This window comes from Cervus canadensis, chromosome X (assembly GCF_019320065.1).
Source record: "Cervus canadensis isolate Bull #8, Minnesota chromosome X, ASM1932006v1, whole genome shotgun sequence".
Classification (NCBI taxonomy): Eukaryota; Metazoa; Chordata; class Mammalia; order Artiodactyla; family Cervidae; genus Cervus; species Cervus canadensis.
In genome coordinates this window covers 132,757,780-132,772,980 of record NC_057419.1, presented here as the reverse complement: position 1 = coordinate 132,772,980, position 15,201 = coordinate 132,757,780, and the positions used below count along the sequence as shown (strand labels likewise).

The 15,201-nt window shown below is 38.2% G+C and overlaps 1 protein-coding gene across 16 annotated transcripts in view; it reads right to left on the bottom strand.

The window, feature by feature from the left end:
- THOC2 (THO complex 2) overlaps positions 1-15,201 on the bottom strand; it is a 112,755-nt gene that overhangs the window by 60,084 nt on the left and 37,470 nt on the right. For all 16 annotated transcript variants that reach the window (XM_043457680.1, XM_043457681.1, XM_043457684.1 and 13 more), the window contains exon 8: positions 7,567-7,733. In XM_043457680.1, coding sequence (XP_043313615.1) covers positions 7,567-7,733 — 167 coding nt within the window. The remainder of the gene's footprint in view (positions 1-7,566; positions 7,734-15,201) is intronic.

The window sequence follows — 15,201 nt, the reverse complement described above, 5'->3', positions numbered from 1 at the left end:
GAAAATCAGATTCTGCCCCCTCTATGGGGTTTGTTGTTGTCTGCTTATTTAATGACTTCTCTAAACTAACTTTGTAGTCTATACTACTGTTGTGTGTGATCATTGAAATTTGTATTCTTTCATCTTAGTGGTCAACTAGTGTTTTGCATTTCTTAAAGACCTGAAGAGAAAAGAAAAAAAAATACTCTTCCAGTCTTTGCACACTGGCTTTGTTAGGGCACTCCTCAACAGTTGGCCAGGCCATTTACAACTTTGCCTTAGTCTTCACTTCCTGCTTGTGCAGAGCTGAAGGCCAGCCTGAGGAAAAACCATTGGGTCTTCTCAGCCATTTCCGGAGCATGCATCCAGTTCTGGGCATGCACTTGGCCTTTTTTTTTTTTTTGCCTCTGATTCCATACAGGCAGGAAATTTTCTAAAGCTCTTATTCCCCTTTCTTTCTCCTTCTTACTTCCCAGGCTTTCAGTCTCTCTATTGCTTGTCTCTTACTATTGTCTCTTACTCCAGACTGCTAAAGCAAGTAACAGTGCCTTCAAATGCTTTTGGCAAAAGCCACCCTAGCCCAATGGACTTCCCTGGTGGCTCAGATGGTAAAGCGTATGCCTACAGTGCGGGAGACCTGGGTTCAATCCCTGGGTTGGGAAGATCTCCTGGAGAAGGAAATGGCAACCCACTCCAGTATTCTTGCCTGGAAAATCCATGGACGGAGAAGCCTGGTAGTCCATGGGGTTGCCTGGACTGAGCGACTTCACTTTCACCCTAGCCTGAGGGATGCTCCCAGTCAGGCAAAACAAAGACAAGCCCTAGCACCAATCCTTCAGGGAGTAGCCAGACAGGCCAAATTCTTTGAGAACAATTCTTTATATCCTCAGGCATTAGCAATCTGTACTAGGAATGCCGGATTTTATCTTCACAGCCACCATCAATCGGTGTGAGAGATAGTAGGCAGGCAATTTAAAATGCTACAGAGCTCTCTTATCCCAAACAGCAGCTTCTTTCTTCATCAAATCATTCCTTGGTTCTTTAAGTTTTTACTAAATTCCAGAGTTCTGTGAGTTGATTGACAGTTTTTTGCCAGTTCATTAGTTGCTTTTATGAAGGGACAGAGCTCTGAGAGTTCTGTACTCTGCCACTTTTAGTTATGTACTATTGTTGTCATCTATGGACCCCTGGGTCACAGCCCTTTACTTAGCAATGAATGATCTTAGCTTCTGAATCACTGTCACTTTCTCCAACTCTATTCCTTTCTTAATTTTTGGAGATTTTCATATACATGTTAGTGATACTTCCATCATGCTGGTTTCTCAGTTCCTTGAATTCCACTCTTGCAAAGACCTCCTCTACCCTATTTCAGCCATTCACTCCATATCCTAAATTCTAATATTACCAACAGCTACAACTCCTCAAAGCACTAATTTCACATATCCACCCTCAAGTGGGTCCTTAATGTCACTGGCCAATTATACTCTTATTTCTCTAGTCCATTCACTCTCATACTCTCTTACACAACTATTTCCTACTTTCTCTCCTAAGCTCCAATACCTCCTCTATCATTCCCTTTCTCATCTGATGAACTTGCTTTCTATTTCAGCATGAAAACTGGATCAATCAACAGGACCTCTACAAATTCTCACCATCAGATCTATCCACCTACCAACAAGTGTACCCACATATGCTACCTTTCCACCTGTTATTATATGTGAACTCCCTGTGGTCCTATTTAAAGTTTATCCATCACTTACGCTACAAGCTGCATTCTATCTTATTCAAGAATACTAATCCAATAATTCTCTCCTCTTTCTCCTACATCACCAGTTTCTTTCTGTTCAATCATTCCCATCAACACATAAACAGTCTCTCTCCTATCTTCAAAGAAAATCTCAGTTCACTTCCTCAACAAGCTACCACTCCATTTATCTGTGCCTCTCTGTAGCAACTCCTTTATAGAGTTGTCTGTTCTCATTGTCTCTAATTCCATTCTCCCCATTCTCTTTTAACATCACTCAAACTCTACAAATATGGCTAGTTTTGACCTCCTTGCTAATAAATCCAATGACCATTTTTCAGTCCTCATCTTAAATGAGCTATCATTCTTTCTTCCATTTAGCTTCCAAGATGCTATATTCTTGTTTTCCTCTTACCTTACATGTGTTCCTTCTATATCTCCTTTGCTGGCTCCTCCTCTTTGCCCAGGCTCTTTAACATCAGAGTGCCCCAAGGCTCAGCCTTGGGTTCTCTTATCAAACTTAATGATTTCATCCAGTATCACAACTTTAAATATCATCTATGTGCTTTTGGCACCCACATTTCTATTTCTAGCCCTTTCTAGTTCAAGTTCTTTCTCCAGCACACCAAATCCAATATCCAGTTATTTGCTCAGCATCTCCACTTGGATACCTGAATTTCTAACAGGTATTTCAAACTTAACATGCCCAAAACTAAATTCCTGATTCCTGCCCACAGTACTCCAAACTCATTCCACCTGAAATTTACCCTATCTCAGTTGATGACAACAATTATCTTTTTAGCTACTCAGTCCAAAAAAAATTTTTAGGACAGTCCTTAACTCTACTTTCTCACATTCTATATATAATCCATCAGAAAATACTATTGGCTCTACCTTCAAAATATATTCAGAACATCATCTATTTCCACTACTACCATAACCATATTGATTCTTTGAAAACCTAAGTCAAAATGCACATGTACACACTTTTTTTTGTCTCTCATCTCTTTCTCACACACATATCACTCATGTCACCATTAGATGTGTCTACTAAAGAAACTCCTTATTCTAAAAAAAAAAAAAAAAAAAGAAACTCCTTATTCTGATGGCTAGTAATTAATGTAGAAAAAAACTGAAGTATTTGTCTGTCTTTTTAGTAGGAACTGTACTGCAGGATAACCAAATAATCAAGTTGATAAGGGACAACCGATGGCTCATAATGTAGACGGCAAGATAAAATTAGTGAACCAACAATTTGGAACCCTAAAGGAAATAACTGACTCAGAAAACTACCATCCATGTAGTTACATTACACTTAATGAAAGGCTGATGAAAAACTGGATATTCACATGTTACCAAGTATCAACCTACAGATAACTTGCTGTTGACAAGACGGGGAAATGTCATTGTATAATGGAGGTATTATGTTGTCATCAACTTACTAAAATATTAGAAGTCAGTATTAGATGCTATGAAATATGAAACATATAACACAACCTATGAAGTATTTTTGCCACTAATATTTTACCTGAATATAGTCGAGCCTTTAGCCCTAACTCCAAGCATATAAGAAAAACAGGGGATAAAGAACAAATTAAACCAACCACAAAAAGCAATTAGATAAATCCAAAAGGTGGAGTCTTCTTTGGGAATGTTCTCTTCAATAAGTCACTGCTATTAATGGAAGGGGTGGGGAAATTATTCTAAATTAAAAGAGAGCAAAAAATCCTCAAAATCAAATATTATATGTGTGTGGTCTTTGACTGGATCATCATTTGAACAAACCAGGTATAAAATGCATTTGGGGGACAACCTGGAAAATCTGAATACGGTCTGAGCTATGATAGCAATCTAGTTAGATATAAAATTAGTATCATGGTTGTATACAAAAATGTCCTTGGGGGGATCGGGATGGGGAACACATGTAAATCCATGGCTGATTCATGTCAATGTATGGCAAAAACCACTACAATATTGTAAAGTAATTAGCCTCCAACTAATAAAAATAAATGAAAAAAAAACTTTAAAAAAAATGTCCTTACTTTTAAAAATATAAATTAACGTATTTAGGAGCAACCATTCACGATCTGTAATATAAATTAATATTTCCCAAAAAATTATACCAATGTGTTAATAAACATACTTCTAGGTGATAGAGTTATGGGTATTCACACTATTCACTCTTTTCTATATGTCTAAAAATGTTCATAATAAAATGAAAAGGTAAAAGAGAAACAAAATGAAAAAAAACTACACCAGATCATATCACTCAAAACCTCCACTGGCTTCACCTGGCATTGGAAGTCAGAAACCTTGCAGCAGTTCCATGTGATATGGTCCCTCAACTTTGACCTCACCCCCTACCACTCTCCCACTCAATCACTCTGATCCAGCCACACTGGTCTCCTCGCTGTTATTCAACACATCAGGCATGCTCACACCTTAAGACTGTTGCCCTAGCTGTTTTCTTTGCCTGGAGGATCTTCCAAATATCTGCAGTTCACACTCTCACATCTGTTTCTTTGCTTAAATAAACTCACCTTTTCAATGAGGTCTACTCTCACTTTTTTGTTTAAAATTGCCACTTCGCCACCCTAGTAGTACTCTCATTCTTCCTTATCCTGCTCTCTCTTTCTTCTTTTGCCCCCTTCTCATTGATCACCTTTTAATGTATCATATGATTTGCTTAGAATATAAGCATCACGAAGGCAAGGATTTTTATTTGCTTACATATGTAGTCGCAGCACTTAGGACACTACCTGGCACATGGGAGGTGTTCAGTCAATATTCCTTAAATGGGTATATTTGGGTTATAATAGTGCATAACCATGGCACCGCTATTATTATGTTCTGAATCAAGAAACCAAGAAGCTGGGACAAGAGTGAGAGTCACCATCTCCTTCCTCTTCCTATGACAAGACAAACCCAGCCAAGTTTGTCTTTCAGTATCCTCAAACTTTCTAGTACTCCTTTCTTCTTGCCCTTCGTGCTGACCCTAAACCCTCTATTCCAGCAATCTCTGTTAAGGGAACTGAATCAGCCCGATTTTCCAAAGTCTGTTCTAAAACTGCTTACATCCCTACCACCTTTCCAAGTCAAAACATCCAGTACAGGTAATCCCAGGTTGAAATCAGAATAAAATCACTCTGACTTTATAGCAGAAATAATTAACTTTGCCTACAAGTCCTAGCATTAAGGAAAAAAATTAAAAGAACCCCGTGAATACAAATAATTTCCAATTGGTGAAAATATGGGTTGTGGACAGGGGGAGTAAACATTTTCAGGAAGTGATGACAGGGGGGTGAGGTGGGCAGGGTTAGGCAAGAGACCAGTACACAGGGTGAGTATACATGCTTAGGAACCAATTCCCCAGGTTATAAGCCCTCAGCAGTTCTTGATTTTCGTGGCTTTTCTTACTTTACCTCACCAGACTATAAATTATCTAAAATCTCTTACATTTCTTCCCCTGCCCTCAGCGGTCCTTAAGATTACAGATTCCCAAAATAAGATTGCTCAGGCAATAAAAATAAGCAAATGGTGTTATACAGAACAATACCAGGGTTACTCTTTCTAATAATAGGTTATTTCTAAATCAAATATTTCTTGGTTGGGCATTTCTCATATAAGACAAAGGCCCCATTATCTACTTTGAAAAAAAAAAAAAGGATCATTCCAACATTGGTTAACCCCCAGGGATATTTTAATTCAGTTCAAAAAGTGTTGCCATTATGAGGAATAGTCTCATACAGAAAGTTTTAATTCTAAAACTGATATTCAACTAACAATACTATATTAAGCATTAGGTCATCATTATTCACTGCAATAAGCCCTGAAACCCTCAGTCTCCAAAGTCCTAACCTATATTCTAATTAATCATGCTCAAGTTAAATTTCAGCTACCCTGTCACTTCAGCAGTTGGCTTCATTTTCTCAAATCCAAAACAATCAAGGTGCAATTAAATACCTGAACTTCTCTTTCTCTATACTAAGAGTGGGCTCCCTGGCTGCCAGTAGGGATAGGAATGACTACCATCACTAATTTTTAAACAAAGGTGAAATACCCTTGCCCCAAAACCCTGACACTTCTCTTGTTTGGTACCAAAAAGCTATATGCTTTTAGTTCTGAACTAATTTCTCTTCTGGAACATTATACAGAAATGGAAAAATTAAGATAACCAAAGGCAGTAGGTGGATTATATTTGAGAATCCTAAAAGAAGTTGTCCTTCTATCCTGAACTTGAGCTCTTATGAACAGAAATAGACACTCTTTTCCAGAGTATCCTCAGTGCTTAACAAAGCAACAACATGCCATAAAAACTCAGTAAATGAGTATTTCCTGACTAGTTGAAAATCCCAGGCAGGTAGACAAATTAGAAAAGCTAGACCAGAAAGACAACAGAGGCCTTATTACATTAAAATCCTCCACGCTATCAAGAGACTTATCTTCCTAAAACATAGATCATTCATTTGTAATAATTAGTGAACTTTTACTACAGGCTAAGCAATAAAATCAATCAAGAGAAATTAGTAAAATATAGATCCTGTCCTGAATGACTCACAACCTAGCAAAGGAGACAGATATAGTTTATTCCAGTATAACCTGATAAGTGCTAGAAGTCTGAGTCAAGTTTTATAAGAACAGAATTTATTTTTTTTTTAAGTTCTACCACTTTATTGCTACCAACCCATTTCCCTCCACCCTTGTGCACACATGCTCAGTCATGTAATCCCATGGACTTCAGCCCGCCAGACTCCTCTGTCCATGGACTTTTCCAGGCAAGAATACTGGAGTGGGTTGCCATTTCCTTCTCCAAGGAACAGAATTTAAGAAGTGACTTAAACTCTGCATGAGTCAAGTGTCCACCAAAAACTTTTATAATTCAAGAAGTACTTGATCTTAAAGAATAAATAAGAATTTACAAGATGAAGAAAAGACAGATGAGAGGGGGTAGGTAAGTACATTTTCCAGTTATAAGGAACTGCATTTAGACAGAGGTCTATACATAGCAATGCCCATACCAAAGTTCAAGTAACAGCTAGTAATTTAATATGACTAGAATATTAGATGTGAAGGGAAAAAAATTACTAAAGATAAGGCTGGAAAGAAAGAATGGGCCTAGATTGTGAAGAGCCTTTTCTGCTACATTTAGAAGTTTGAATTTCATCCTGCCAGCAAAGGTTTTTAAGCAGTGTGTTAATTAGATCTCTTTCAGAATGTAACAGTAGTATATCCATAATATGAAAGATGGATTGAAAGAGAAATAATCAGAGGCCAGAGATCTGCAAGATAACTATGCAGTGGTGTAAGTGAAAAATGATATAAGAAAGGCCTCAAGAATTTATTCACATCCATAAAAAATTTCAGCGGTAACTACCTATATGATAAAATTCTAACTCTACACAGCATTCAAGGCTCCTGACAATCTAAAGTTGTGCCAACCTTTCCAACCTCACTTCCTGTCCCTTTTTCCCCCATATCTTACAATCCAGTCACATGAGACTAAGTACCATTTCTTCAACTTGTTATATACATTCTATCTCCCATGTCTTCATTCACACACTATTTGTTACTTCTGCACAGACAACTCTCAACAAACTCATACAGCCTTCAAGCACCAGGTTCCAAAAAAATGTTATATCTGTAAAGTCTTCCCTGACTCCATCTCTCTCAAGGCAAAAATTTATTAGGCTTTCTTAGAGGCTTTCACATCACATCATCCATACCACTAATGTAGTTTCTTATCCCTTCTGCTAAAATGGCTGAGCTGAAACCAATCATTTACAAATAAAATTTAAATTTTATATATAAAATCACAAAATTTACACACACACATTTTTTTTTACCTGATAAAACTTGAATTTGAACCCAAGAATATGACACAGTGTTTGCGGTTCACACATACTCATGTAAGATTCTAATAAAGATATAAAGAAGTCATCGTGTTCTGGCCTGCATTCAAACACTTCTAAAATGACATCCAGAACTCTATTGGGATCCAGATTAAAGCAGCCTGTAACAGATGAGATATACACAAATTCAAAAGTGATTATACATCATTTCTAGAAAAATCATTAACTTTCAGGGACAACTTACATAAAATAAAGATGTTTTTAAAAACAACTTCTTTTACAAGTTTGCCTTCTCTGCCCCAGAGGGAAATCTTCATTTTCAAGGTCATCAAGACAACCCCCCACATTTTACAGGTGAGAAACATGACTTGCCCTGGATTACAGAGCAGATTACTGACACAGCTAAGCCCAGGACCCTGTGCTAGGTGAAACTTCTATGCCACATTATCTCATCAGTTCTTGTTTACTCACACTAGTGAAAGATTCACATTTTTAATTCTTATCAAAATATGAAAATCAAACAATGTGTTTTACAAGTTAGACAACTTTCATGCAGAGCTATTTGGAATGTGGATAAACAAGTTTGAGGTTCAGGTTTGTGAAAGTAGAGCATCATTTTTAGAATCATATTTTAGTTTATCTTACATACACAACAAAGCTACAAAAAGTAATTGTACATTCATAGTTTTTGGCAGTAATTCTAAAGGAAATCAGGTACACTGCTGATACTAAAGATATGAGAATACCAAGGAGCTGGGGACAAAATAGAAGCAAACAGAGAAGTAAGAAAACAATCTAGGTAGAGCAGGAAAGAGAAGGGAAAGAAGCACTTAATAGGAACTGATGGTTACTTACCCTTGCTAATCTCCTAGAGTAAGTTAAAAGGCCAATAGACACGAATTTAATAAACATTCCTATCAGCCACCCTACTCTCAATACTATTATTACCTCTATTTGCATTCATCTTCAGCTGTTACTATAATTATATTATAGTGCAGTTAGATCATATGTGCATTTGAGAATGCAACCATTTACACACAATAAACAATGCAAAATGAGAGACAAATCATTTAAATGATATAGTCAAAAAAAGATCTTGCTGTGATTTATGTCATAGAGTGTTCTGCCTATATTTTCCTCTAAGGGTTTTATAGTGTCTGGCCTTACATTCCCATTGGTGGGAATGTAAATTGGTATAGCCACAATGGAAAAGAGTATAGAGGTTCCTTAAAAAAATTAAAAACAAAACTATTAGGTTGGTGCAACACTAACTGTGGTTTTGCACTGTGGAACTTTGCCATTTGATATTGGAATGCATTCTTAAATAAATATGCTTATGTTCTATATCATTTTAATGTGCATTTCTCACTTTATGTTTTTTGGCTAATAACTTATTACTTGCTATTTATTTCACATGTATTTTAGACCAGAGAAATGATGTTAGACAAAAAGCAAACTTGAGCAATTTTCTTATTTGAATTCAAAATGGGTCGTAAAGGACACAACTCACAACATCAACAACGCATTTGGCCCAGAAACTGCTAACAAACATACAGTGCAATGGTGGTTCAAGAAGTTTTGCAAAGGAGACGAAAGCCTTGAAAATGAGGAGCACAGTGGCTGGCCATTGGAAGTTGACAACAACCAATTGAGAAGATCATCAAAGTTGATTCTCTTACAACTATGTGAGAAATTACCCAAGAACTCAACGTCGACCATTCTGTGGTCATTTGGCACTTGAAACAAACTGGAAAGGTGAAAAAGCTGGATAAGTGGGTGACTCATAAGCTGACTGCAAATCAAAAAAGTCATCACTTGGAAGTGTCATCTTCTCTTTTTCTATGCAACAACAAACCACTTCTTGACTGGACTGTGACATGCAACAAAAAGTGGATTTTATACTATAACCGTGATGACCAGCTCAGTGACTGGACTAAGAAGAAGCTCCAAGCACTTCCAAAAGCCAAACCTGCACCAAAAACAGGTCATGGTCACTGTTTGGTGGTCTGTGTGTGCCGGTCTGATCCATTACAGCTTTCTGAATTCCAGCGAAACCATTACATCTGAGAAGTATGCCCAGCAAATCAATGAGATGCACAGAAAACTGTAACACCTGCAGCCATCGATGGCCAACAGAAAGGGCCGAATTCTTCTCCACGACAACACCCAACTGCACAGCACACAACCAATGCTTCATAAGTTGAATGAATTTGGCTGCGAAGTTTCACCTCATCCGCCATATTCATCTGACCTCTCGCCAACCAACTACCACTTCTTCAAGCATCTCGACAACCTTTTGCAGGGAAAATGCTTCCAAAATCATCAGGAGACAGAAAATGCTTTCCAAAAGTTCACTGAATCCCAAAGCACAGATTTTTATGCTACAGGAATAAACAAACTTATTTCTCATTGGCAAAAATATGTTGACTGTAATGGTTCCTATTTTGATTAATAAAGACGTCTTTGAGTCTAGTTATAATGATTTAAAATTCAGGGTCCAAAACCGCAATTACTCTTTCATCAACCTAATACCATAAGACCCAGCAATCCCAATCCTGGGCATATACCTGGAGAAAACTATAATTCAAAAAAATGCATGCATCTGAATGTTCATTGAAGCACTATTTACAACAGCCAGGATAATGGAAGCAATCTAAATGTCCATCAACAGATGAATGGATAAAGATGTGGTACATATATACAATGGAATATTACTCAGCCATAAAAAGAAATGAAATTGTGCCATTAGCAGAGACATGGATGGACCCAGAGGCTGTCACACAGAGTGAATCAGAAAGAGAAAAACAAATATCGCATGATATCACTTTTATGTGGAATCAAGAAAAATGGTACAGATGAACTTATTTACAAAGCAGAAATAGAGACAACAGATGCAGAGATCAAACATATGGACACCAAGGGGGAAGGGTGAAGTGGGATGAACTGTGAGAGGGGACTGACACACACAGACCACTATGTATACAATAGATAACTAATGAGAACCTACTGTACAGCACAGGGAACTCTACCCAAAGCTCTGTGATGACCTAAACGGGAAGGAAATCCAAAAAAGACGGGCTATATGCACACGTAGAGCTGATTCACTTTGCTGCACAGTAGAAACCAACACAACACTGTAAAACAACTATAATAAAAATTAAACTTTCAAAATTAATTTAAAAAATAAATGATAGAGTCAACTTCATCCACCACTCATCTCAAAATAATATATGCTGATGACCCAGAGTGAGCACATCACTCTGCTGTTCCCTCAGTTTATATCAGTTCCCTTATGCCTTATGCACCAAGCTGAATGAATTCTAGAATTTTTAATTACAGATTGTTCATTAGGCATAGCCCCTCAATGCAAGCTAACCACTTCATCTGGGACAAGCAAATAAGCACTGATTTATTGTAACGCTGGAGCAAAAATGAACAGTGTCAATTGAGGAAGAGATGTTGGGTCTAACCACTATACCTTATGGATGACTTACAGGATTTTTCAAAGAAAATTCTTATATAATCTATTAATGATTTCTCTATTAAAAGAGTTACTTCTATTATCTCCACATTAAGTATATTAAATGCTATAAAGCTAATTGCAGTATTAATTGCTATAAAGTCTAATTTGCAGTATCTTAGCCATCACTTAGAAAACCAAACCCTCCAAATTTAAATATTTCTTTCCTCCTTTTATGAAACCAAAGCTTAGAATACATTTTTCTTCCACTTCTCATACTAAGGAAAGAAAGGACCAATACAATGATCATCTTACAGAAAAGAGCTCGACTTTCATAAATTCTCCAGAGATGTTTACCTAAAGCTCTGGGAAGAAAACTTCTGAATATTTTTGCCTTTCCTTGCACCCTCAAAAAGTATGGCCTATGAATGTACATCTTTGCATGAAATGTTCCCTTGGTATCTCTAATTTTCTTGAAGAGATCTCTAGTCTTTCCCAATCTGTTGTTTTCCTCTATTTCTTTGCATTGATCACTGAGAAAGGCTTTCTTATCTCTCCTTGCTATTCTTCAGAACTCTGCATTCAAATGAGAATATCTTTCCTTTTCTCCTTTGCTTTTCGCTTCTCTTCCTTTCACAGTCATTTGTAAGGCTTCCTCAGACAACCATTTTGCCTTTTTGCATTCCTTTTCCATGGGGATGGTCTTGATCCCTGTCCCCAGTACAATGTCACGAACCTCTGTCCATAGTTCATCAGGCTCTCTATCTATCAGATCTAGTCCCTTAAATCTATTTCTCACTTCCACTGTATAATCATAAGGCATTTGATCTAGGTCATACCTGAATGGTCTAGTTGTTTTCCCTACTTTCTTCACTTTAAGTCTGAATTTGGCAATAAGGAGTTCATGATCTTAGCCACAGTCAGCTCCTGGTCTTGTTTTTTCTGACTGTATAGAGCTTCTCCATCTTTGGCAGCAAAGAATATAATCAGTCTGATTTCGGTGTTGACCATCTGGTGATGTCCATGTGCAGAGTCTTCTCTTGTGTTGTTGGAAGTGGGTGTTTGCTATGACCAGTGCGTTCTCTTGGCAAAACTCTATTAGCCTTTGCCCTGCTTCATTTCGTACTCCAAGGCCAAATCTGCCTGTTACTCCAGGTGTTTCTTGACTTCCTACTTTTGCATTCCAGTCCCCTATAATGAAAAGGACATCTTTTTTGGGTGTTAGTTCTAAAAGGTCCTGTAGGTCTTCATAGAACCATTCAGCTTCTTCACCATTACTGGTTGGGGCATAGGCTTGGATTACTGTGATATTGAATGTTGAATTAGAGATACCAAGGGAACATTTCATGCAAAGATGGGTTCAATAAAGGACAGAAATGGTATGGACCTAACAGAAGCAGAAGATATTAAGATGAGGTGGCAAGAATACACAGAAGAACTGTACAAAAAAGATCTTCACGACCCAGATAATCACAATGGTGTGATCACTCACCTAGAGCCAGACATCCTGGAATGTGAAGTCAAGTGGGCCTTAGGGAGCATCACTATGAACAAAGCTAGTGAAGGTGATGGAATTCCAGCTGAGCTATTTCAAATCCTGAAAGATGACACTGTGAAAGTGCTGCACTCAATATGCCAGCAAATTTGGAAAACTCAGCAGTGGCCACAGGTCTGGAAAAGGTCAGTTTTCATTCCAATCCCAAAGAAAAGCAATGCCAAAGAATGCGCAAAACTACCGCACAATTGCACTCATCTCACACGCTAGTAAAGTAATGCTCAAAATTCTCCAAGCCAGGCTTCAGCAATACGTGAACCGAGAACTTCCAGATGTTCAAGCTGGTTTTAGAAAAGTCAGAGGAACCAGAGATCAAATTCCCAATATCTGCTGGATCATCGAAAAAGCAAGAGACTTTCAGAAAAACATCTATTTCTGCTTTACTGACTACGCCAAAGCCTTCGACTGCTGTGGATCACAATAAACTGTGGAAAATTCTGAAAGAGATGGGAATCCCAGACCACCTGACCTGCCTCTTGAGAAACCTGTATGCAGGTCAGGAAGCAACAGTTAGAACTGGAACAACAGACTGGTTCCAAATAGGAAAAGGAGTACGTCAAGGCTGTATATTGTCACCCTGCTTATTTAACTTACATGCAGAGTACATCATGAGAAATGCTGGGCTGGAAGAAGCACAAGCTGGAATCAAGTTTGCTGGGAGAAGTATCAATAACCTCAGATATGGAGATGACACCACCCTTATGGCAGAAAAGTGAAGAGGAACTAAAAACCTTCTTGATGAAAGTGAAAGAGGAGAGTGAAAAAGTTGGCTTAAAGCTCAACATTCAGAAAACTAAGATCATGGCATCTGGTCCCATCACCTCATGGCAAATAGATGGGGAAACAGTGGAAACAGTGGCTGACTTTATTTTTCTGGGCTCCAAAATCACTGCAATGGTGATTGCAGCCATGAAATTAAAAGACGCTTACTCCTTGGAAGGAAAGTTATGACCAACCTAGACAGCATATTAAAAAGCAGAGACATTACTTTGCCAAGAAAGGTCTGTCTAGTCAAGGCTATGGTTTTTCCAGTGGTCATGTATGGATGTGAGAGTTGGACCATAAAGAAAGCTGAGTTGCAAAGAACTGATGCTTTTGAACTGTGGTGTTGGAGAAGACTCTTCAGAGTCCCTTGGACTGCAAGGAGATTCAACCAGTCCATCCTGAAGAGATCAGTCCTAGGTGTTCATTGGAAGGACTGATGCTGAAGCTGAAACTCCAATACTTTGGCCACCTCATGCGAAGAGTTGTCTTATTGGAAAAGACCCTGATGCTGGGAGGGATTGGGGGCAGGAGGAGAAGGGGACGACAGAGGATGAGATGGCTGGATGGCATCACTGACTCAATGGACATGAGTTTGAGTAAACTCCGGGAGTTGGTGATGGACAGGGAGGCCTAGCATGCTGCGAATCATGGGGTCGCAGAGTTGGACACGACTGAGCGACTGAACTGAACTGATGAATGTACAAGTGACTCCAAAATAGCAACTGGAATTTTTAAATGCTGCTGGTGGAAATATACAAGGTAAAATAGTATGACTACTTTATAAAATCAGCAGCTTCCTTAAAAGTTAAACTTAACACCTACCATATGACGCAGCCATTTCATTCCTAGGTTTTACCTCAAGAGAAAAAATGTCTATGTCCATATAGAGACCTATACACAAATATTCACAGCAGCTTTATTTATAATAGGACACTCTCAAATATCCATCAACAAGTGAATGGATAAAATGTAGTACAGTATAACTGTAAATATACAGTGGAATACCACTCAACAATAACAAGAACGACTAATACAAGCAACAACATGGATAAATTACAAATAATTATGCTGAATTAAATAAGTCAGACCAAAAAAAATGTTCACTGTATGATTTCACTTATAAAAGAATTATAGAAAATGTAAACTAATCTCTAGTTTAGAAAGCAGATCACTGAACTTTCCTGATGGTCCAGTGGTTAAGAAGCCACCTGCCAAGGCAGGGGACATGGGTTCAATCCCTGCTCCAGAAAGATTTTACATGCCATGGGGTAACTAAGCCCATGCACCACAACTACTGAGCCCATGCTCTAGAGCCCGCAAGCCACAACTACTGATGCCTGCATGCCCTAGAGCGTGTGCTCGGCAACGAGAAGCCTGAACAATGCAACTGGAGATTAGACCTTGCTCACCACAACTAGAGAAAACCCATGTTCAACAATGAAGACCAAGTACAGACAAAATATTTTTAAAACTTTACAAATTAAAAAACAATGCAACAGCATTATAAAAAAGAAAGAAAGCAGATCATTGATTATCCCGGGAGGAAATAGGGAGTAAGGAGGAATGAAATACAAAGGGACAAGAGGAAATTTGGAGGGTGGGTGACAGAAAAGTGCATTATCTAGATTGTGGAGATGTTTTCACAGGTGTATATATGTATTAAAACTCAAGCTGTGCACTTTAAATACGCACATTTATTTAATTATGCCTAGATAGGCTTCCCTGGTGGCTCAGATGGTAAAGAATCTGCCTGCAATGAAGGAGACCCAGGTTCGATCCCTGAATTAGGAAGATCCCCTGGAGAAGGGAATGGCTACCCACTCCAGTATTCTTGCCTGGAGAATCCCAT